Source organism: Stegodyphus dumicola, chromosome 2 (assembly GCF_044657685.1).
Source record: "Stegodyphus dumicola isolate Sdum_Otavi_A_Nest chromosome 2, ASM4465768v1".
NCBI lineage: Eukaryota > Metazoa > Arthropoda > Arachnida > Araneae > Eresidae > Stegodyphus > Stegodyphus dumicola.
This window is the reverse complement of record NC_140769.1, coordinates 13208615-13235178: the sequence shown is the minus strand read 5'-3', so window position 1 is coordinate 13235178 and position 26564 is coordinate 13208615. Positions and strand designations below refer to the sequence as shown.

Below are 26564 nucleotides of genomic sequence, written 5' to 3'. Positions count from 1 at the left end.
TTAAATTGGTAAGCATTTTGTTATAATACTTCAAACAATAAATTATATTAAAAAGTAATTGCAATTAATTGCATTCATATCAGATATGGAAATATATATTAAATACAGACAAATGTTTTCAAAGAAGATGTGCTATTTTATATTTCAGAAAATATTTATTTTAAATTCAAACTGTACATTACTTTAAAAGGCATCCAAATTTTAAAGGAACAACCAAAGGTAAAATATGTTTTGGACAATTAAAAAGTAAATTTAAGTTAAAAAGCCATAATTATTGTTGAAAACTGATAGGCTATGCACAATGTAAAAATACTTCCTTAAAAAACACTCTCCTGCTTTCGAATTTACTATACAAATATTGAATTAATATTTTAATGAAATACTTGAAAAGAGATTTCTAAAACAGTATAAAAATAGGGCTGTGAAAGAGTTGTAAAATGGACAGATATTTTGAAAGGTACATGCTTTACACCAAGTAAAGCAACATATTTTTATACATGTAATTGAAATATATAAGAAAAATTCTCAAAAATAATATACATATTATATCACTCAAAATAAAATAGGAAAAAAATATTTACAATGTAACACATTAAAAAATGAAAAATACAAACAAAGAATTAAAATAAGGCACAGACTGCATATAATTTATCTTTAACACACAACCAAACAAGCACTACAGCTAATTTGATAGTTCTGAAGGAAACAAACTAAAACATCCAGTTTAATAATTTACAACATATAATACACTACAAAAACAGATACAAAATGAAAAAATTTAAACATGGGAACATCACAATCTTCTAACTACGACATGACTGTAAATAAACAATATTAGCTGCAAGAATAAATAATGAATATCACCTAATTTATATGCATATGAATAAATTTATTATTTAGATGCATGGCAGTATACACATAAAATAGATCCCCAGCTCAAGTGCTCTGCTACAGCTTTCAAAATAAACTAAAAAATTAATACTCATACAAAATAGGTAAAATGTGCTTTCCTAAAAATACAGGAAATATCCTATGAAGAATGCTGAGGAAGGTAAAGATATTCCAAAAAATATATCATTACACTGACTTTATAGTTTATGATCACGGAGGCACTTTCATGTCATGAGTCTAAAATGTCTTAGTCTTTTGTTGCATGAAATTGTAATTCTTAACATATTTTGTACATTGAGACTATCAATGGCAGGAAAGGTATATAGTTACATCAGGACGGATTTATAAGTTGAGTTTTTGTTCGGTAACCATTCTTTTCAAATAACAGCACAAAAAAATCTTTACATTAATTAAAAAAAAAGAGTAAAATATAAAACACTTTCAAACATGCCTAAAGAATGGCAGTTGCCATTATATGTTTAATAATGAGAATGCAATAAATGGTTAAAAAAAGAATATAATTTATTACACTTAGGAATGTATAATCAGCAGCATTAAAAATGTTGAAACACTCATAAAAACTTGTTTCTGAAATAGAAGAAATAACAATGGGTCTTCAAGTAAAATGAAATGTTATATCTACCAAAAACAACTACAGTAAAAGTATCACAGAGAAAACAACCAAAGGGGGAACTTTGCATTATCATGATAGGGGGGAAAAAACCATGAAAACAAAGCAGCAACAAAACATTTTCAATTTTAAAAAAACAGTTGAACAAAATATTGTAATAAAAATAAATCACTTTATGAAACATCACATAATGATAACATTGCAGACAAGCATCTGGGTATTTTAAAAACTTCAAAATTATGCTCAATATACAATGATCCGTGACGGCAAAAAGAAAACGTAATATTTTTAGTCATATTACTTTATTTTTTTTAATAAATTAATAACTTAAAAATCAAGAAGAAAAATTAAGCACTCAAAATTAAACAATGGATATGAATTACACCTACATATAACAACAGAATTTTTAATTTGCATAGTCAGCTATTATGAGCATTATTTAATGTATACTTTTCATGAAAATGTATTTAATGGTTTGTAAGGAAAAAATAGATTTAAAATTTTTTATATCTGAAAATAAAATATCTGTTATGTTCTCATCATGGAACATTTTGTGGATTTTTTTATCACAATTTTTTAATGAGAAGTTTTGTTGATGCTTTATTTTCTACCAGAGTATTTTAGATGTATGTATCTATGATGTAGTAGTAGGTTTCCTTTACTATACCAATGTTTTATACAATGATATTTTCCCTTTGCATTGTTTTCTACACAATGTTTTTCCCGCAGTGTTTTTACCAGTAACCAATTTCAACTCGGCTGAATGCACTAAAAGAAATAATTAAAAATGGCAATATGAAACCTATAATAAAGATCAAAGTCTAGCAGATTAGTATGCAAGTACATAAGTTGTTTTACTTCGAAAGCTAAAAATAAAAATTTACTTTAGACTTTATTTAAAAAATCAAGATATATATTACATTATCAAGGCATATATTACATTCAGTTTATTTTTTACTCCACCCCACATCAGTCAATGACAAAAAAATTAAGTAATATATATATTTTTTTATTAATATAAAAATTGTCTAAATTAACACATCTATTCAGCAACTAAGAATAAATGCAATATTTTTACTCAACGTATATGGCACTAAGCAAAACCAGTATTTCATTTAAAATAATGAATATCTAACATTCAGATAGCAAAAATTGCTTATAATTCTAAAAGAAAAACTACTCTATTAATTGGCTAATACTTTGCATGTGGCATGCTCCACACTCAGAATCATATTTAATACAATTCTTTGCAAAATTTTAATCATATATATTACACATATAGATATGCTGAATTTCAAACAGATTAAAAGCTTATCTAAATTAACAAAATACTACAGTACATCATTTCTTATAGCGTAAGCTTCTTATAATAATTATTAACAATCAAAACTTTAGGAATGTGATTTACATTAACAGATTTTTGATTTAGTAATGAGCTTCAAATATTGTATAGTTGCAAGATTTTGTAGATTAACTTTCTGAATTAAAAATAACTTTTTTGCTATCAAATACCCAGTGGCTATAGAATAACCCTAATTTGAATTCCCACAATGTATTAAAAGAAATATATTATTTAATTTTATCCATAAATTGCTTAATAATCATTGCATTTTATGGCCAAAATTTTTTTAAGAAACTAATTCACATATTTGTGTAACTAATGTGGAGTTAAAATACACAAAGTTACCCACACAATCAAAGAGAAAAATCATATTATTAATTACTGCATTATGAATAACTCAATAACTTTCATCAATACTGATTATGCTCCAGATATAGTGCTTCAATAATGGTCCCCTAAAATTGGAATAATTAGCAATACTACATCATAATTAGTTAGCACATATTTAAAGGCATTTAACATATTTTTATGCTGACCATTTTCAGCAAACAAAACTATCACAAAATAGCATAATTTAGTTACAATAATGGATAACCCTGACAACAACACATTTATAAGATCTTAACTGTGGTTCTATGTAACCCTGATTAATTCTCGATAAGCCAATCAAGTATTAGTAAAAAAGAATTTACATTAACTGCTATTTCTCACGTTTTGAAAAAGTGATTAAAACTTTTAAAATGCTCATTTTCTACAAAATAACAAGTAGCTGAAGTTTTGACAATAACACGATCCTGGCACCATAACAAATGTATAATAATGTGCACATTACAGAATTTTATTTTTGAAAATACATATAATAATGATGATTTGAGCTCATCACTGTTTCATTATGGCAAAGCATGTGTGCATCAAGGAAGGATGGCTTTGTGATGAACTACAAGTATTGAGCAACTTTACTGCTTGGTCATTGGCGAGCTCGCGTTGGGATCATACTTACTTAATTTTTTTATATGCTATATCTGCAATTTCTATCAGTTCATTACCTAACTAAATAAAGAGTGATCTGTTCATTTAAATTTCTGTGGATAGAAAAGCCCAAATTTGGTGGGATCTCTGCCAATGGTCAAGAAGAAAGCACGTTAAGTACTAATTTAAACATAAAATCATTAGATGTAACTGATCAATTTGATATGTAGAGCAAATAAAATGCACGTATATTGTATGAGTTTTAACTGTGCTTTCATACACATAAGCTCAAGAATGCAGGTATGACCAGATAGTACTGGTAAATGCAAGACACAGAATGTGCTTGATAAACTGCATTCTTAAAACAACATAATCAAAAAAGTTGGTCCACTACTTAACTAATTGGCACACAATTAGACGTCAAACAACTGAAATACTTCTTAATGGAGAAGTTCTATTACATATTAAAATTCAGACTTATATAAGTTTGAAGTCTTTGTTTGCATTAATTGTGATTTTTAAATGCTATGTAGTCAAAATATTATGACTACACAAAATGCGAGATCAAGAAAACTAATGTAGACAAAACTAAATGATATGCATCACACAAAACTGGAGAATCCAGGCAAAGGTGCCCTGGACCCAGCCATGTTGTTCATAACAATGTGACCCCCATTGAGACTGACTTGAATACTGCCTTCAGGTTCACTATCAGTGTAGCTTGGTGGTTTCACTGGTCTCTGACGTTTCCAAGACTGCCGTAGCGTGTCATTCACATTTGCGTAATGATTTACAAAGGAATGAGGGTCAACCTTTCCATCACTTTCTCTTTCACTATCAGAACCCTAAAAGAAATCAAGATCATTAGTTTATTTTTTTTTACAGTAATTCTTCTTATAAAATAGCTAAAACAATCCAACTATAATCTATTATTTACAATGTTCTGGTGTCAATGCAAATCACTTTTTAATATTAACTTTTTGATGGTCATCAATGAACTCAACTTGCATTATAAAATGGTAATGAATGAGTTCCACTCGTGAATTAAATTTCTGCCCCAATGTAAGCCGACAAAGTGATTTTGTTCTTCATTATGATGCAATACACAACGAAAAGTTGAAATTGCAAATGAGTTAATTTAACTGGTATAGATGGCAGTAGGAGTACTAGATCATTTCTTGCATAATAAGAGTAAATTTGACAGTTTTCTCAGGAATTTTTATTGGTATGTTTTGAATGCACATTATAACTACAAATGGCATCAAAGAGAAAGTGAGAGCAGTTTTTTTAATGCAGAATCTTATTCTGAAGATGAAAATCTTTTATCAGATAATGAAAATGATCCAGATTCAAGTACAGATATTTATTTTGAAAATTTAGAAGATGATCTGTGCACAGAAGAAGATATCAGAGCACTTCTCTTTCAAAAAGTTATGTATTTTTTTCATGCAGAACATTTAACAATCATTTTAAAGCATCTAGGAACAACAAGTGCTATGTGTTCCCACAGCGACTGACAGATATCGCACACATTTGCAAAAAGAATAGCTTAATTTTGCAACTGTCAAAGGGTTAACTAGATACAATTAACAAATATGTAACATCTTGCACTTAGAAAATTGTAAAAAGAATAGAAATAGGGAATCCTAATAAGGAAATGTTATTTTTAGTCGTGATGACTGTTTATCAGTTCTTCCATTCTTAAATTACATAAGCAATTTCCTGTTTACTTGAGGCTTGAATGCATTGTTGTGTGTCTTGATTGGTATTTCTTATTGCTCCTATAGGTAATATTTCTCCTGACAGCCTGAGTAAGATAATTTTGTATCATAATACCTAGGGTAATCTAAGTCGGAATTTTTACATTTTCTCAGATGAAATGAATTCTCACTTTATGTTAAGGAAGTACAATTATTTATCAACATTTATAATATCTTAATTCTTATTACAAGACAACTATAAGAATCCAAATACATATAATTAGTTACAATGTTCTGTTGCCAAAGCAATGCCCTTTATAAAATCAACGAATACTGTTAATAAATGTGTAATAGCAGCTTTGTAAGATGATATTTTAACAGAGTAATTTCCAAACCTGGGAATCAGATGAACTCATTTCTGAAGGCTTTTCTGTAAGGCTGCTGCTATCACAGTTTTCATCATAACCCTTAGTATCATCATCATCAGAATAAGTGACACTGCCAGGGCTAGGACGAGGAGGAGACCTAAAACGAAATGCAGGAATTTGTCAAATACATATATTATAGTTTAAATGATCAAAAACTACATAATGCAAGTTATTAACATTAATTATAAGAAAATATGAAAACTTAAATAATATTAAATTTGAGCCTAAAAATTAAAAACCTACTGAATGAAACTTATTTCACAAAAATTGCAGTAAAATATTGTGATGAAATGTTTTAAAACACAAAATCACAATGGAACTTAAGTACAGGAAGTTCAATATATTGTTTTATTTATACAAAATGCCCCACATTTGGTCACTAAGGTCTTGACCTTGCTTTCCAATACTTAAGAACAATAGAATTAAGAGATATAGTACAGTGCATTCGTCAGTATGCTCCTTATACATAGACAGTCCGGAGTTACAAAGAGTACAGACTGAAGAGTCCTTAAGTCGAATTTTAAAAAGATCGACATTCAGACAATCATGGCCAGTCAAAAGATGAAATAACACCATGGCTACAGGACGAGGAAGATTCGGAATAACTGGCTTTGAACTGGTGAGACACTCCCAGACCTTTCCCTTAGTTTCATTTCATTTCATTTAATACGGCCCACCAGCAGCCGAGCGGTAAAGTCGCTGAACACTGGTAGTTCGGTCCGAGGTTCGAATCCCGCGAACGGGCTGGCTGCATGGGCGTTTTTGTGGTTTTCCCCATGTGTAACGTGTATACGAGCCAGTTTCCCTTAGAAAGTCCTCCACGAAAGGCATCCCTCCCCTTAGGCAGATAGCCCTAGTGTGCTTTGCCATAATTAAATACACATACATACACATACATTTAATACGTAGGAGCCCAACCTCTTCTTAAATTCTAATTTAATTAGGAGTTTTGCAGAATTAAAAGTCATAAGGTTATTAGTGGTTTGTAGAACAGTCGTTTCTTTCTTTGTCAGGAAATCAGCTCTTTTATTTCCCTCGATGCCATGACGAGCAGAAATCAGCTGCAAGACAATTGAGTCAGCCAGAGTGTTGCAAATCTTCTTACATTAGTAAATTTTTGGGAAGTGCAAAATTTATTGTTGGAGATAAACTGCAAAGCAGCTTTGCTATCAGACAAAATAACAGCCCAAGGGAAATTACTCTTCCGAGCTCTTAACTGATTCAAAGCAATAAATATAGCCTCAACTTCACCATTAAAATTGGTAATATCTCTTTCCACAGCCTTACAGAATGCAAAATGGTTACAATAGATTCCTGCACCAACTCCAGTGCCTCACTCAATCATGGATCCAGAGATTACTGAAGTATCTTTTCCCAGTAGTGCAATGCCTCTGATCTAGAAAGTAGGCATTAATTTTCTCATCAAGTTCAATATATGCACAGAAGTCACCGTATTCAAGAGGGCACAAGGGTACAGTCATCACATTAATTTCTCGGACAATCTCTAGGTCTTTTGCTAACTGATAACCAATTTGACTGAAACCCATTTGTGTCTTTAAATTTCTTTCATTGTTAATTCCCCCAATGTTTATTATTTGGGAACCTGCACAGTTTTTTAAACAAAATTGCAGCACTTATACGAACGCCATGCATGATAATTGATTAATGCCTCCATAGCTGCTATGGGCTGCTATGAAGGCTATGCTTTAACTGCACCTGTTATTAGGCAAAGAGACTGGTTTTTTAATTTCGACAAAACTGCACTGCCGAAACCGACTATACTGATGGAAGTAGTCACCGAAACGTCGTTACATTTAATAAAATAATGGTTGTATGCACATTTTATACATATGTTTTAGAGTTTCTCTGTCACACTCCCATCAGCAGCCCAAAAGCCGTTTCAAAATTGGGAGTCTTTCAGTTTTTTCAGCTTAATATAAGAAATATGTTCATTCCAATTCAGACATGAATCAAGTTTGCATCCCAAACAGGTAGCGTTAATATTAACAGAGATTTCTTCACCAGGATAAAGAAGGTGGAGTAAAAAGTGCTGTCTATTCGAGGTAAAAAATTGGCAATGAGTTTTGTCTAGGTTTAAAATCATGTTATTATTCCTGCACCAAAGATCCAATCACCCCAAGGCATCACTGAGATTAATATTCAGACTTGTCTGTCGATTCTTTGAAGACTAGATAATCGGTAAACAACATAATCTTAATTACAGGTCAGACATTAGAATATCAGGCAAATCATTTATACAAATATTAAATAATAAGGGGCTCATTACAGCACCCTGGGGGAGACCAGTTTTTTTTTTTTTTTTTTTCTCTGTCTAAAAAGGGACATGCTCTGACTATAGTGAACCATAATAAATCAATATATGGCTAGTTTAGTGGTTAGTTAAATAGACAAAGTACTCTAATACATCTGTCTATAGAAGGGTGTCATAACATATCTGCCAACTTTATGAGTATGACCATCAGAGAAATTTTGAAAAAAATTCAGAGAAAAGTAAATTTTAAGAGAAATTTGTCACACAGCTGTATATATTGAAAAAATTACATATGGAAATATTAGACAAGTATTAATTTTTATTCAAATTTCATTTTCATGTTTTATTATGTGCAACTAAAAAAATTTACATATGGTAAAAACATGGAAAATTAGATTAAAAAATTCATTTCAACATATTCAAAAAAGCTTGTTTGCTTTAGCTAAAATGTAGTTTGGAGACTTTCCTTCATATTACTTTGTTTAAATTTCAAGATCAAGTTATTCAAAAAACCCAATGTTGAACTACCAATGTTCAGCGGTCTTGTTTAATGTTAAGTTGCCTTTTGGCAACTAGCGAGATTCAGTGTGAATGAGTAAAATCTTTCCAATGGCTAAACTACATATCTCATAGGAAACTACTAGAAGAAAATAGTTTTATTTGTTTTATTTCTGTCAATGAAAGCCAACAAATTTCTACAGTAGAGTCAAACCCTGAATTATTTAATTATAAAGGGATTACTGAAAATTATCATTAAATTAGGATTGTCATTAAATTGAGGAATTACCTTAAATCAATTTCAAACATGATGTAAAAATTTCTTATCTCATTAATCATCCAATGCTGGTCAAGAACACAAAACAAAAATATTAATTTCAAAAAATCTTTTAATATAGAATAATTTTGCATTAGATTTGTATGTTTCAGGATGGAGTAATTAAAACAATCATTAGTTTGAGGAAGTTACTAAATCAGCGTTCAACCATATGAGCAATCACATAAATCTACTATTCAAGTAACACAAAAAATTAGCCAAAAAGAGTATATTTGAAATATGGAGTCTGGTTGCAAAAATCAGTAGCAAATAAGAATGAGTCTAAGAAATTCATTTTAAATTTTTCAATACAATTAAATACTTTTATTCAGTAGTTTTGATTTGGGTCCAAAATATAACTAGTATGGTTTAGAAAACCTGAGAATTCTTTTTAAATTATTTCGCAGTAGCAAGAATGATTGATTACTCGGGTTACGGCAAACATATGTGCCTTACAGTAGGGAAGCCTTTGTGGAAGACTTTTCAAGAGAAACTAGCTCATATTCATGCTATACATGGGGAAAACCCTGCATGCAACCAGCCCATTCAACAAGATTTGAGCCCTAACTGTTTCCAAAGGTCTTGGCATTCAGCAGCGGGTACGCTTTGCAGCAGCATGATATGATAAATTAACATATTGTGGGTAAGCAAAATTTCAATCTTTCTTGAAAATGCAAAATAATATTTCTCATTCCAAGACTACAAATTTTATTACATATTTTGGGCAAAATATCTTTCTGATATCTGGGGCAATTAAAAAAATAAAAATTGTAATTAATCTTAAAAACTCAAAAATCGTAAATCTGCCTCATTGAATTAGTATTCTAAATGATAATACTAATAATATAACAAAAACTGCTTTAAAAAAATTTCTTCGTCATGGAATTCAAAACTTATTTCAGTTGCACAGTATTCTGAATAGGTTTGAAAAAAAAAAAAAATAACTTCTGTTACAGAATATGTTTGAAGATATGAACACATACTTAGTAAGCATGGCATTATTATTTTTCCTGGAAAGGGAGTTTTTACACAAGGTGCCTCTTTTAGACTGCCTCAATTCAAATGAGGCAAATCCACCATCATCCATGCTCAAATGGTCATCATGAACAGATTTCTGTGCTTCTTCTGCAATTCAAAAAGAATAAGTTATTAAAAATTACTTGTCTGTAACACAATTCTTCGTAAAATACATGTTTAAAAAGTTGAAAAATTGCCTTACTTTTATATTTGTACACTTTGCTTTTTACACATAGCACAGAAACTACCAGAACAATTATGATTACGCTCACAGATGCTAGCGTAACCAAGAACCACACTTCTCGGTAAAAAGGTAGCTTGGGGCGATACTCCAAATATTGTTTACCTATAAAAAATAAATGATAAAATGCTTTATATGAATGTATAAAATATAATGATCAAAATGTATAAAACAGCATTTAAACCAAGCGCATAACCTCAAAGCTTGAAATATAAAAAACTGGACTGTTCTTGAGCAAAAAAGAAAGTGCAGCATGTGGCAGCATTTTTAAAGAACTCAAAATTGACTTAAATTTAGAAGTGGATAGTTTTATATAGAATCCCAACCTTTGTCTGTTTCATAATGCATAATTTGGTTTGGTTTATTTGATTACTGCAAAGCACTCGAGGGCTATTTGCCTTGGGGCTTGAGGGCTATCTGCCTCGGGGCTTGAGGGCTATCTCCCTCACCTTCAACACTGAAATTTTGTGCTAAAAAGTATAAACAGAGAAGTTTGGCGATCCATCAGGAGACTTCGAGATGCATGAAGAAACCAGGAGAGTTGTCAGCCATGCAAATGAATATCCATTAAGAAACTGAGTAAGTAGCTATCTTGCTGTGATTTCAGAATAAACATTTCAAAAATTGTCGGGAGGAAAGATAGAGACGTTTTAAAACAGAACGCAAAAAAACTAAAACACTTAATATTATTTTCTCATAAGCATAATTTTAATAAATTATCATCATCTTAACAACATTGTAAGAATATTATTATATGTCTTGAAATTGTCATAATAGAATTCACATACACAAAACTTTTTTACAAAAACTGGTTTTAAATTTACGAAAATGTTGATAATTTGCCAAATCTGATGACAAGCAATATAAGAAGTTATATTCCAAAGAAGGAAGAATTTTTGATGCAATAAAGAGATGAATAGAACTGGTAACCCTGATTAAAAATGCAAATTTGGAAAAAAATCCCCATATTAGCCCAATTTGTGGTATCTTCACAAAAACTGCAATATTAAGAAAAAAATTTCTGTAAAAATGATAAAAAATTCATAGAATTTGACAGATATGTGGCATTCATCATTTTAGTTGATCATAAGTGACCTAAAGGTTGATAGTCATTGGTTGTCAATTCATAGGTATAGAACAATGCAACAAATTTAGACAGATTATTAAAATAAAATTAAACCAAATGACACCAGAGTCCATCAATTCAATTCAGCATCAATGGCTTACAGGTTGATGGTTAGTGGTTAAAGGTCTCTAGTATGGAAGAGTTCAGTAAATTTAAGTAATTATAACAATCCAAAGGACATTGATAACCATGTACTGGTCACCCGTGATTGTGAAAATTACTGGTTAAAGTCTATGGCCTGATAATTACCAATATAGGGTAATGCAATGCTAAGATGCATGGATGAAAAAAGTTTGAATAAAATGTTCTACAATGTTTTTTAAGACTCTGCCATGAAACACAGAAGCACATAATTTTCTATTTTTAATCGAAATCCATGTAAAGTGTTCCCTTTATTCTGTCGATTAGTTATGCAAGAACTAATAATAATTTTGCGTCTTAATATCATATTCATGTGATCTTAAGCATATTTATTACCTACTTGCCATATGAAATCATAACTTGTAGAATTTTTTCCAACATTATTAACCTTTAAATTTTTATGTTCACCTCTTTTAAATTAATTGCCAAAAATATACAATAATAAATAAGTTTATGTTGAAGATTGAAGAATTTTTCTTCAAGATTACTTACTTGGGGTTGCAAATGGCTGCGATGATGTAGCAGGGAAGCTAATTCCATAGTTGTTACGTGCAAAAAGTCGAAAATGATATGAAGTAGAAGCAAGCAAGTTCCTAAAGTTCACAGCATAAGAAGTCTGCGGGCCATTATTCAAGAGAACTAATGTTTGCCACTCATCACTACCATCTGAAATTTGAAAACAAATAAACAAAACAAAGTTTTTTATTATGTTTCATAGTAGTTAAATTTGATGCATTAAAATTATTAAATTAAAATATTGATGTTCAAAATGTCCAATCATTAAAAATCATGGCTACTGAAGACCACTGTTTTTTCACACGTGCCACATAGTTTGATACCCTACAGTGAATAATAGCGCAAATAGCAGCAGATGAGAACAAGAAGCACAATATTGCAGCTTACTGTTGCAAGATAACTAAATAGATGGATAGTTTGTATAATGACTGCATGCTACATTTTGTTAACACATGGCTGCTGATGATGTCCTTACAATGTTGCAAAGAATCAAAACTTGTACAAGACAATGAAACAAACTATTTTTATACTGAAAGAGGTAACTACAAAGTTGCAAACAATATAATGATTATATAACAGGATAATGCCTTTCGCAGATTTAACTTTCCTGCTAAGTCATCTACTTCATGAGGCCCACCAGCGGCCGAGCGGTTTAATTTACAATTTTAAATTAATTCAAAATAGACTTTAATTCAATTTATAATGCATGATTCAGGTTATAAAATTATTTGCAATTCTGATGTTGAATGCATTAGCATTTAATTCTATATTCTAAATTTTATGTTCAATGGCCAATTTCATTTTTTAATTTTCTTACAATTTTATAAATCATGAATAGTGAAACATTATTTATCAAAGAACTTTTAAATACAAAGAAAATAAAATTAATAATTAATGTACATAATACTTGTGTGGTTAAAGTCAGTAATGTTCTATATGTTAAAACATAATAAAATTAAACACAAATATTCATTGATTAAGCATTGCTTTATTCTTCATATAAAAATCTACAAATGTCTATGGTAGATTAAGACAATTAGACCAAAAAATATTTAATAAGATAAAAACATAATAAAAAAGTACAACTCACATGAAATAAAATTTAATAAGGAAAATTATTCTGATAATCACTAGAGTTGGAGAACACGATATGCCTAACACGATTTCATTACTTCAATATATTTTATTTATTGCTGGGAAATATTTTCTTTAGTAAAGGATAAAAATTAAAAACCAGGAGATTTAGTGATTCACCAGGAGATATAATGAAAAGCTGGGGGAGTTGGTAGCTATGAAATAGACTTGTTAGCATGTTCTCAAATTTGAAATTTTAAAAGAACATGCTTTTATTTTCTGTCAATATTTTGGAATACCACAAAGTTCCCATAAACTAACTGCTACTGCAAGAAATGGTAAATAAAAACTTTTCCAGCCCTTGCATTCTGCACACTGTAACCCAGGAAACTACCTTGTGAACCAACAAAGTTTACAGAAATGTATAATTTTATTTAGAATCCTATCTATTTGGTATATTTATTCAAGATACCACTGACCCCAAACTCCTACTTTTGGACAACAGCACAACACTCTATTCTACTGTCCATATTCTTTCTTAATTGTAAGAAAACAAGGACTTAAAACAGGGTTTGTACACATTTCCTTATATGAAAATTAAGGACTTTTAAGGACCATCAAAGAAAAAATTAAGGACCTATCAGCAAACAAAAAAAAAATGAATAGAATAAAGCAATTATTCATACAACCGACTTCATGCTTGTAATTTCACTTTAAAAAACTAACAGAAGTGTGTATTATGCACTATTATTAAATTCAATTTAATACTTACCATAAAACAATTTTGAAAATTAAACTAACTCCCTACAAGTTATGAAGTAGATAACATTAAATTAGGAACATAATTTCTTGAAAAACATGTATAAGTGTATTTTACACTAATAACAGTCACTATTTTAGAGATTTACATGATTATTATTTAACTTATTTGATATTTATTTAAACACAGTCAACTACTATTATAATCAAAATGTAAGAATATTTTGCAGATTAAAATAACTGATTTGTAAACATACAATTTATTTACTTGGTTTTTTGAAAGATACTAGAATAATAAACTGTACAATAAAAGATACAAAACATTTGTGCTTTTTTTAAATCTGAAATCTTCCTTTTCTTTAACTATTCTTCTAAGTTCATTTGCTTTGATAAACAAATCAATGTTCCTGCTGGTCTCAGCTTCATCTGCTAAAGCATCTACTTCTTCATTAATATCTTTAATGTCCCTTTGAAGAAATTTTTTTCTTCTTCATATAATCAATTTCTTCCTCAATAATATTTCTTTTCCTCTTTGACTTTTCAGATTTAGTTAAAGATTTTTGTTCTTCTAAATACTGAACGTTCTTCTAAATACTGAACTTCTAAATAACGAACTCCACTTCTTGCAGAAGCTGCTGCTGATCTCATTTCTTTATTAATTTCGATATTAAGAACACCTCCAGAAAATTTTTATGTAATCAAATACTGTGCGTTGAAAAATGTATGATGAGTCACTTAAATTTTCAATTTCAATTGCTTTATTTACAAAGAAGCCCCTTTCCACAAAGGCCTGTTCATGTGCAAGATAAGAATACTTGTCACAGTGAATACTTGAATAGTGAAAATATACATTTTTTACTAAATATATATATATATATATATATATATATATATATATATAATTTATTTCCTAAACAATATTGATTAATTGATTATATTATCTCCTAAGTTTAATTAAAGTAGAATTATTTTAAAAGAGTGAATCCATACTGGTAAGTTATATTTTGAAAGATTATATATATATATATATATATATATACAGTACCAAGTCCGAGATCCGGACATCTAATATCTGGAATGATCTAAAATCCGGACCTCAAAGCCACCACCAACCAATTGCGCATTAGATTTTTTTCCTCATCATAAAAAAACATGTCAGAAATCCTGATTCTTAATCTCAGTTTGGCGTTAAATAAAATCTCATTATTGAAGAAATAATTATTTTAGCATAAATTTGTGTGATTAGTAACTTGACTCCATAGCTGCGTATCTGCTTGGCATAATCTCAAACTGAAACATTTGTTAATTTTACACCAACTAATATTTTATATCCTTGATGCCAAAATCGCGAATCATTATTTATTGTATTTTGCTTTCATCACCGCATGTTTATCAACGGATGACAACTTGAGTGATGAATCATGCAGCGACGCCAAATAACAGAGTATTATCTGATTACAGATTTAAGTTTAATGCACTAAAATGTTGACAAGGGGAGATTTAGCAGAAATTTCTTTCCTAATGCTAAAAATAGATTTTGTTAATGATACTCATAGGACAAACGATTATATTTAGTGCTATTTGAATTAAGAATAACTGATTTGTTATTCACATAAAGCCAAAACCAGCGCCAGAGTTCGCATGGCCGCACCAGGCGGCAGAATTTAGCGAAGTTAAACAGAAGTTTTTCACTGTGATGACAATGCCCAATCATCAATCAATTAACGGAGGGCTAAAATCTGTAGTATGGTTCTAAATCCAGAAAATACAGCTACCGATAGTGAAGAAAGTAACAGAGAGGTTACTGAACGAGAAAAAATTTTGATTGACAAGTTATTCGGAATTCTCAACACAGAAATAACAGGACTTGAACAATGGAACTTAATAACTGAACAAGAAATTATATGTCTATAGTATTAGTCTAAAGTATTAGCAGAGAAAACAAATCAAACAACTCACATTGAAAGAAATGTTTAATAAAGTAAACATATAAATATTAAGCTCTTTTCTTTTGTAAATTTTGATACCCTTTAAATCATAAATGCTTCATTATTTCATAAATCATGATTTCATATTTTCAATTTTATAATTTCTACGTGCCATCTTAGTAGATTTAAAATGATCTAATATCTGGAAAAATCTCAAATCTGGGATCGCCGAAGTCCCGACGAGTCCAGACCTTGGACTTTGTACTGTATAAATATATATATATATATAATACGGAATGTATATTTTCAGTTAAACTTCTACCCAATAACTTTAGTAATTCATGAAAGTTAATTTTGCATCTAGTTAATTCAGGAAAATTAGTTTCAATTAGTTGTTTTCAGCTTTAAAAATATTAAAATTTTTTAATTAGTTATTTTCAACTAATAATTGTATTGCCATTAGCAAAAGTTATGCATTACTATCAACAACATAGGTTTAAACCAAATACTTAATTGTGTATTGAAGCTTCAAAACGTATTTCCGAACTTCACTTTTCTCGGCTAGCGTTACCGAATTTGCCCTTGGCGACCTAAAATCGAAATGGAGCCAACAGATTTCCCGCGAAATCGATAACAGACCCTCTGCAGGAATAAACTCATAATCCCAATATCCCATACATATAGTATGTGCAAAAGAGAATAAACTCCGTAGAAGGTGATAAAAAATTAATTTATGGCTTAATTGAAACAAACACAGAAATTAAGCTAAGCAAAACCGTGTAAAAACAAATTGAAATGATAAAACGAAACTTAATTTTCATGTGAATTTTCAGCGCTGACTCTCCCATTCTAGAAATTTCAATTTGTTTCAGACAAAGACCACATTTAAGGATTGCCATCCATCAATATCCAGTTTTTGTAGTCAGCTTGATGAAGCCACAGTTTATTGAAAATGCACTTTCCAGGCATCTCGTTCCTATTGGCGTCGGAAGGGTTGTGGCCTTCCAGGTTGGGATTGCTCTAATTTTGGCAAATATTTTCAGAATCTCCCCCCCCCTTTTTTTTTCTCGAGCACCTTCATCATCACTTTCGCCTCTTAAAGAACTTCCGGCTTCACGCTTTCGTCACAGTCTGCCTAAATTTATGGATAACACCTGTTTCGAAAGATTGGGTGAATAGCCAATCAGACACCAATACTTTCGTTCAGGTAGCTAATTGTTTTTTTAATCATTTGCAACGCAAATCCGCCAACAGATTGGTTAAGAGCCGTGTAATTTTAATTCCATATTCATGAGAAATTGTAATTCACACTTAGAATGGCAATCATTAGAAATGATAAGAAATGTCAAATGAGCAAAATTAAGGACCGTTTATTCATTTTGGCCAAAATTAAGGACTTTTAAGGACCAAAAATCATTTTTTAAAAAATTAAGGACTTTTAAGGACCGTACGAACCCTGTTAAAAGTCGATAAGTTGATAAACACATTCCCCAAATGAAATCCCACAGAACACATTCTTGTCACTATTTCTTGGAACTGTTGTGTTAAGACTACTACTATGAGATGTGAAAAGTTAGAACTTATCATCTTTGTGTTCAGCACACCACCATCTATGAAGCTTCTATGAAGTTTCATGAATGTCTAAAGGTATCTAGAACTTGATTAAGACAATTCAGATCAAAAAACATTTCATAAGAAAAATTATACTGGAAATCACTAAGATTGGGAGGAGGGTAATGGAATTTGCACAATTTGAGATTCAATAATCTACCAGAAGATGCAATGGAAAACTTGAAGTGTGAAGGGGGGGAAACATACTAATTTCTATTGGATTATGTAAGCTATTTGCAATTTTTTTATGTGCAGTTTTAAAGATTTCCCTTAAAATTTCTCCATAAAAGATTATGTTCTCAAGGCAAATAATTTCTTTCATTCATTGGTATAATCATTAATGTTTACTAATAATATTTAGTTATTTCCTTTTCCTAATCTTATCCTGTGACCATTTCTAATAAAAATTCCTTACATTTTTTTACATCAATCAGTAGAAAGAAAAAAAAAATAAGGTATTTCTTCTTTAGTTTTTGAATCAAATGATTATTCTATAATAAATTTATAAACTTTTCTCATTTAATTTACAGCCATGCTACAAATAATTATTTACATAAATTTATAAACTTTTCACAGCATTTAATTTACAGCCATGTTACAAATAATCATTTACATAAATTTTGACTAGCTTACCAATTTGTTTGTATTCAATAAGATAACCAATGATTGGAGAAGCTCCCTGTGGACCATTTTTCCAGTGAAGGGTAAGAGAAGTATGAGTATGCTGGAGAATAAGCTCTTCAGGAGCAGATGGTGATCCTTCAAAAGAAAATATCAAAATAAAAACTTAGAAGTAACAAAAAAATTAGAAAGCTTTCAGATTTTACATTATGGTCAAAGGGGCATTCTTTTAACATTTTGTGCATTACTTTTATTTGTCAAATATTCTGTTTTCGCACTTAAACTATAATATTTAATTCAACATCAATATCGCAAAATAATTTTAAAATGAGCATATCTTTAGAATTTCTGATACACAAGTCTTGCATGCTAAAGATATAATTGTTCTGCCCTAGTGTTGCCATTGCTCGCTTTGAAATCCTTGAGTTTATTAATCAAAAATTCATTAAAATTTTATAAAATTTCATACAGATAATAAAACACATTTGAAATTCCAAATTAGGGCTTCCACATGCTCATATTCGGTGAAGGATTACATTATTCAAAATTCAATGGCTCTAGGTACCGTTCTTTTATCACAATGTGAGAAACATGCATACATTTATGATTCTTCATTATTTAATTTCTTTAAATATAGCACGGGGCAAAAATTTTTGAGGGCAACAATTTGAAAAGTGGAAAAAATATTTAAAGTTTTTGAAACAAAATGCCAAAACGAAATTAACAGCTCTTCTGGGCTAATAACAAAAGACTTATTTATTACAATAACATACTATATATAGCAATAGAAACAGATTTTTCAACTTTATTTTCTTATTTCTAACTGCCTGTGGCTGCAATATTCATCCATTTTTAAAATAAAATATAAATAAATTAAGAATACATTTAATACTTTAAAGAAAGTGTTATTCTTTTCACTAAATTGCATATAACAAATACTGTAACCATTGCAGTTTCAAAAAATATTTCTTGCAAAATTGCAAATCTAGTAAAAAATGCACAGTTATGTTCAGAATAATCGAAATTTGTTAATGCAACGAGTAAACAATAAGAATTGGCATAATGCGAGTTAATTTGTGAGACTGCAGTTAGGCAAGTAAAATCTTCTTAACTTGCAGTGAAAATAAAACATCTATTGACTGAAAAGAATGACACACACCAAAGAAACAAACTCTTAAAAACTCAATATATTCTTTCCTTTTCTTTCTTTTTTAATCATTTAGCTAAACACTCTCAAATTTCTCGGTTCTCATACAAGTTGTGACGTCTTAAGCTATTTTATCGACCACCACGAAGTTCTGAGAAAAAGAATGACCACCTCGAAAGTTCCCACGGACAGAGTATTTCTTAGCGAATTCTCGGAAAGAAGAAGTGACCAGCAGTCACAAAACAATAGCAGCTTTTTTTGTTCCTCTTATAGTTGTTCGAAAGGAGACATTGTTCAGTTCCCTTTCATCAGTTTATAGGTTCAGTGTCTCAGACCACCCAGTTTGAGATCCCCAGTTGGAATAGAAAAGTTCCCACGGACTTTTTCACAGGTTGTTTTCATCATATCCAGTTTTAAATCAAACAGGGTTGCCACTCAAACAGGAGAATGAAATTCCCTGACTTTTCCAGGTTTTCCAGGTGTGTTTCAAGAAAATTCCAGTCTATCAGCGTAATGTACGTTGGCTGTGCTAAGAGGTAAATTAATTATGGTATTACTTGTATTGTGTAGCAAATTCACTTAATTATTCAATAACTTTTAGAGGACATTTATTCTTAATTATTCTTGGTATACTTTGTTTGATAATTTTGTTTAGTTTTCCACTTAAGAAACTTAATAAAAGTTAAGATATATATATTGGATAACAAATGTATGTTTTATTTAATTATTACTCATGATCATCACCAGTTCAACACGAGGCTAATCCGGTCCTTATAAATCACAACGCAATGCTAAATAGTTAGGTTAGATTTTAGGTAAATTTAATTTGCCTGAGGTATGTTCTTAAAAGGCACCTTAACACTTGAAAACACAAATATAATTATAATAGTTGTTGTTTTCTCCACTGAAGATTGAGATTAGAATCTTCCCAATCTGGAATAAAATAAGGCTTTTTTTGCAGACATTCTGCAGGTAAACGAAAGAAAGAAATTTATTTTAATAAATTGAGCTATTTTATATTTATTTTGCAGCATACATAAGGAAAAAATATGTGCATTAAATTTCGTGATGGTATGTCATCATACTGCTATAATTAATTTCAGGATTATGCCAGAGAAAATTTCCTGAAATTTGGAAATATTATTTACTAATAATAAATAAATTTAGAGGGAAGAAGCAACATTAAATTATATGAATAACATAAAAATAATTACTTAAAAATTGAATTAGAATAATCAACGATATTTTAGCAAATATAGTTATATTACATGGCTAGCCTAGATGACTGATACTATTTTTTTATTTTACTGCAAAATGGCAAGGTATTTATTAAAAAGAAAAAAAAAAAAAGGTTTAAAAAGATTTTGCGGTAAAATTCTAGTATACGGTAAGGCTTTGGCACGATTTTGAAAAATGTCGCCAAGACCAAAATGACCCGTTTACTGCGCATCAAGATGTCGCCAAATCCCATTATTATTCTAACCAAAGAATGTCTATGTAAAGAAGAAAAGGTTCCATACAAGTAAAATGCTATTACGCCGCTAGAATGCGGAGGGAAATTTTGCCAAGGGATTTGGCGACGGAACCTGGCGGCCAGAATTTCTCTCTCCGCGATGTGTACAGGAAATTGAGAAACACGTGTTAAGAAGAAACGCTCTTTGACAAAAAGAAAACTACGAAAATCCATTTTTAAATTATTGCGAAAAATCCAAGAAGAAACGTTTTATCAAAGGACGTTTCTTCTTGGATTTTTCGCAATAAAAACGGATTTTTGTAGTTTTTTTTTTCCCCCTGAAAATAACTAATCCATGAATTAATTTACTTGCGCCAAAAAATATTTTCTTTTCCTTTAGAGTTTAACCACTTGCGCTAAGACTAAACTTCACGGTTGCGGTGCCGTGCGCTACAATATAACAAGCCGTAAAGTGTCTCATTTACGCCGCTCCGCATCTGCGAGTGCAATCTAGAGCTGTAACTCGTGAAATAAACAATCTCGTTGTAAGGTGACGTGTGCACCACGTTATTTTCATTTTTGCGATAAATGCTTATCGACGTGGTGTTCACGTCGCTCGCGGTTTGAGACAAAAGCATCTTGACGTGCATGGCATGTCTTTTTAGCGCAAGTGGTTAAAGAAATTTTAAACGATATTCATTTTATGAACTCTTGATAATGTGACCTTCGAACTTCGACACCGGTTTCGAGCTTTGGCGACAGATATATCAGACATGCACAGCTGTTTTCCCTCTATGATGGAACGGAGCCACAGCCACGTCTGTTGCAGAGAGGTTTTCCTTCTTTACAATACATATTCTTTGATTCTAACCTCCATGGTACCGTATACTAGGATTAAACCCATTTTGTTTTATACGAGAACAGGTACTTTCTTTAGTTCATGCACTGCACATGCGATTCTCGAAAATATTGGAAACCAAAAGTTGCGGGAAAGTTGCTTTGCCTTTCTAAAAGACAATCAAATTGGAACTGCGAAAATTGGCTCTATGCCAGCTACCCGAATGACACTCACGTGATACATAATTCGCCAAAAAAGTTACCTCTTCCGACGTCGGCGCAAAAATCGCTTTTTTTGGCGGGATCGTTGTATGAACTTCCCTGACTTTTCCAGATTTTGACAAAAATACTTAAATTCCCTGACTTTTCCCTGAATATTTTGGTCAATTTTCGAATTCCCTGACTTTTCCCGGTTCTCCCGGATTTCCAGGTAGCGTGGCAACCCTGATCAAAGTGCTCTCGCAAATTAATAGGTGCTTCTAAAAATTACGGACAAATAAGGATCCTAGAAGTTTTTCCGACACACCTAGGACAACTTGAACAAAATCATGGAACGCAGTTCCAGAGAGAGAGCGAGGGAGAGTTAATTGCAGTACGTAGAGAGAGAAACCTTCTCTCAGTTTTTCCCAGCTCAGCCACGGGCAAATTTTTGCTTCTCTCTGCGTAGAGTGATATTAATATCTCTGCCAAGAGATTTAGAGCAAGGTAGCCAGGTTCGCCGCTACCTTACGAAGAGCATCCTGCACGGACACAGCTCAGTCCGGCAACCACCAGCTTAGAGATTCGATTTATTCAAGACAGCCTCATCTTGAACTATTTCCAAACAAGAACTTTCATCTTGGCTGAGTCCTAAACAGGAACTTATTCTCCCTACTGTGAGAACAATATTTTATAAGTTTATTTATTTATTTTTCTGCATATAGCCTAGAAAGAACTCAAATTTATTTATGCTACCCCTTATTTTTCGAATTCGTCACAAGGTACATGTTTTTGTTTTGTTCTAGTTTGCCATTTTCACTCCTACGCTTGAGAAGAAGATTCTGGTTAACTTTCAAAACTACAGTCCTACAAATTTATGAATTTTTGTTACTTATCACTGGCTGTTTTAACATGTAACTCTTCTGCCTGTTTTTTTTTCGGGGGGGGGGGGGGACAAAACATTTACTTTATTAAGCACAAAGATATCCACATTGCATTAATTAATGACAGAATAGAATCAGAGTTTTTTTTTAACTAACATTTGGAATTGCTATTTCAAAAACTTGTCTTAAATTTAAGGGTATGTGTTGTTAAGCTAGTAGGTCTGCCATAACCACTGAGCTCATAGCTCTCTCTTAAATATTACACTGAAAAGTGAATAAAAATTGCATTGCATTTTTTTAACTGATTTATTTTAATTTTCTGAAATTGTTTACAGTAAATTTTTTTAAATGTTCAATTGTACTAAAGAGTTCCTAAAAATTGTTTATACATTAGTTTGACTTGTGTAAGCCAAAACTCTATAAAAGGTTCAGATAGTTTAGCTTGATTTAAACCAGTAAAAATATTTTAAACTATTAGAAGAAAATAATGTTCAATGAAAACTGATCAAGACAAACTAATGTAAAAATGACTGTACATTACTCACCTTCTTGAGGTCCTGTAGTTATATTGCCTACAGACTCTGGGCCATAATCAAAAGTCTCTGCTCTGACCCGAAATGTGTATGTTACTGCTTCAGCCAAACCATGTACACTAAGAGAAGTTGATGTCACTTTCTGTTTTACTTGCTTGCTAAAATCTAAAATTTGGAAAGTGAATTACATTAATGTTCAAAGAAAGTATAATCAGAATGCACAAAAGCTTTACTTAAAAAAGTAATAAAGGCACAGATATTTGCTATTTAACAACAAATATGAATAAAGTAAATATTTTCCAACATTCAAGTGTACACCATAACTGTCAACCTTGAAATACGGAGAAATAGGAGATTCTTGTGATGAAGAACTCCTAATTTTTCTTAAATGCTCAGTGGTTATGGCAGACCTACTAGCTTAACAACACGTACCCTTAAATTTAAGACAAGTTTTTGAAATAGCAATTCCAAATGTTAGTTAAAAAAAAACTCTGATTCTATTCTGTCATTAATTAATGCAATGTGGATACCTTTGTGCTTAATAAAGTAAATGTTTTGTCCCCCCCCCCGAAATGCATGGTTTGGGTTATGTACATTAAATTATAATAATGTCATAAATAAATTCTTCGATTCTAAGGTGACAATATTTATTTATAATGTGATAATATATGATTTAATTAATAATTAAAAATTAAAGCAAATTTTATTGTGTGGATAAAATTAGAAATGTACTAAATAGAGATTTAAAACAAAATTAGATACAAATATTAACTGCTTAAATATGAGTTGAGGCTTCATAAAATGTTCTACACATGTCTATAGTTATTAGACAATTCAAATCAAATCAAATTTCATAAAAAAACATACATAAAAATCACTAATTGGGAGAAAGAAACGGAATTTGCCCAATTAAAGTTTCATTAATTCACTGAAAACTTCCCTTAATAAAGGTTAAAATTGAAAAACCAGGAGATTCAGTAATCTATAGAAGACATGTTGAAAAATTGGAAGTCTCAGATATTAGTCTCAGACGGAGAGTTGGTAACTATAATATACTGAGCAGAAATCAATATAATGCTATATATGTAACAAAGGGGGGAAAATCACATACATGTGAAATTATATGTAACTTCAAATAATATTGCATTAAAGAAATAAAGTGAAATATCTAGTTGAGCAAATAGGACTGAAACAATTTTATAAAATATCACAATACAGGATGATAATAATTCAGGTGATAAAATATCACAATACAAGGTGATGATAATTCGGGTTATAAAATACCACAATACAGGATGATAAATTCCACTTTCAAAAGTGGCAGTAAAAAAGAATCACTGGTCAGAATGACCTGAATATACATGAAGCAATACGAATTTGTCTGGAGAAAGAAAAAAATAGCTCGAAATTTTATCAACAGATGGCACTGTACTTGACATAATATGCTAATTAAAAGACATGAAATGCACACCAGGTATTAGACTTACTAAAACACAGAGCACATACTGTTCCCATTACTCTGCATCTGAGAAGCTTATCATGACTCTGTCACTGAAGGATCGGGCTCTGCTTGTGAAGCTTTCTTACAAAAAAACAGTGACTGTGCTTCAAGTGCCCTGAAGGAATTTTGGATATTTATGGGCATCAGGTATGCTTCTGATCTGATGTCTGTCAAGGCTCAGCAGCAAGATGATTCATAAATTCGAAGGGACCGGTTCATATGACCGATCCCTTCGAATTTATGACACAAGATTTGGCAGAGGGAGAAAAGCAGTTGTTTCGATGTCAGTGGAAGATGTGACTATAGCAGTGCAAGAAGAGATGAAAGGTGGTGTGGAAATGTACAGTCCAAGGGCAGTTGCCTGATCTTTAGATATGCCTATAACGAAATATCCTGCAATGCTATTCAAAATTACACACATTCGGAATTTGATTCCTGCTAATCTGCCAATGTGATGAGCCTACAATTTCTTGCTCAGATGGAAGTGAACAATGCATGGCCATGGAATATTTTGTGAACAGATGAAGCCTATTTCCATCTCCAAGGCTCTGTCAATAATCAAAATTGGAGAATATTGCAGACACTGGACTTAAGCTGAATCTTATACACATTAATGTTCAGAGCTTCTTCGTGATATATAAAATCACAATCACCATTCCTGTAAAAAAGCTTCATAAGCAATCCCAATCCTTCAGTAACAGCACAAGCAGAGCCCGATATTTCATTGGCAGAATCATGATTAGCTTCTGAGATGCAGAATAACGGGAACTGTGTGTATTCTCCGTTTTCATTAATTAAGTTTAATATGTGGTATGTATGTCAAGTCTTTTAATCAGCATATTATGACAGAGTGATTTGATAAAATTTTGAACTATTTTTTAAATTTTCTACTGATGAAATTTTGAACAATTTTTCCCCCTATTGCCAAAAATTACCATTGCTTCATACACATTCAGGTCAAATTTCAAGTCATTCTGACCAGAGGTTCTTTTCTTACAGCCTTATGAAAGCGGAATATTAATTACAATCCCTCTGTATATTATTAAGAACTGCATCATAACTCTTACATTGATGCATTGGATTGGATTATTGTAATTTGGCACAAAACCAGTCAAGGTTATCTGCGCCAGACAAATGGTAACAATGCAATTAGTCATTTGTAAAAACTTTCAGCTTAGGTAAAAAGAGACAGATTACAATCTATGATAAAAGCTTATATCTTTTAAAAACAGGTTAAAGTCTATTATAAAAGCCAATATCTTTTAAAAACAGAAACAAATTACGATGATGTGTTTTTCCTATTAAATTTCCTAAGTCCAGTTCTGAACAATTGAAATGTTTTTGGCGAAAATAATTAAAACTCTGGCATTCCACCAAGATGTGATGGACTGTCAGATCTGCATTGCAGTTTAGGCAGCTGGGATTCTCTTCTCCCTTCAGAAGATACTCATGTCAGAAGTCAGGTGACAATGGCCAATTCTCAGTCGAGTCAAGAGGACATCCTCCCTTCTATTAGCCATACATGGCCAGTATCCAATGGTGGGTTTTACATTTCTCAGCTTGTTATATACATTGTCATCCCACTGTTTCTGCCATTTGCTGAGAATTTTGCTTTTGACAAACCCTTTGATGTCTGCTAGTGGAATCTGAAGATTGTACATTGTGGTTGCAGTTTTAGCTGCAATATCCCCCAATTCATTCCCCTTAATGGCAACGTGTCCAGGGATCGACAAATAAAGAATCTGGTATCCCCGAATTTTTAAAGATTGATTCAATTTTTAAAGAATGATTTACATTGATGCACCAGAACAATAAATGCCCATAAATTAGATTCAGTTAAAAATTATATAGACATACAAGTTCAGCTAAGCACATTTTGTGTGCTAACTTATATTAGTGTTTGTATCTGATACTAACAACAACCTGTTTT

General features: G+C 31.1%; 1 protein-coding gene across 1 annotated transcript in view; it reads right to left on the bottom strand.

Moving 5' to 3' along the window:
• Positions 1 to 621: 621 nt before the first annotated feature.
• The window catches only part of sdk (sidekick cell adhesion molecule), a 105290-nt gene continuing 79347 nt past the window's right edge, over positions 622 to 26564 (bottom strand). Inside the window, exons 21-27 of the mRNA XM_035361940.2 lie at positions 23146 to 23298; positions 18094 to 18219; positions 12065 to 12238; positions 10267 to 10410; positions 10031 to 10172; positions 5929 to 6058; positions 622 to 4678 (exon numbers count right to left, since the gene is read on the bottom strand). Coding sequence (XP_035217831.1) covers positions 4436 to 4678; positions 5929 to 6058; positions 10031 to 10172; positions 10267 to 10410; positions 12065 to 12238; positions 18094 to 18219; positions 23146 to 23298 — 1112 coding nt within the window. The 3' untranslated portion in view covers positions 622 to 4435. The remainder of the gene's footprint in view (positions 4679 to 5928; positions 6059 to 10030; positions 10173 to 10266; positions 10411 to 12064; positions 12239 to 18093; positions 18220 to 23145; positions 23299 to 26564) is intronic.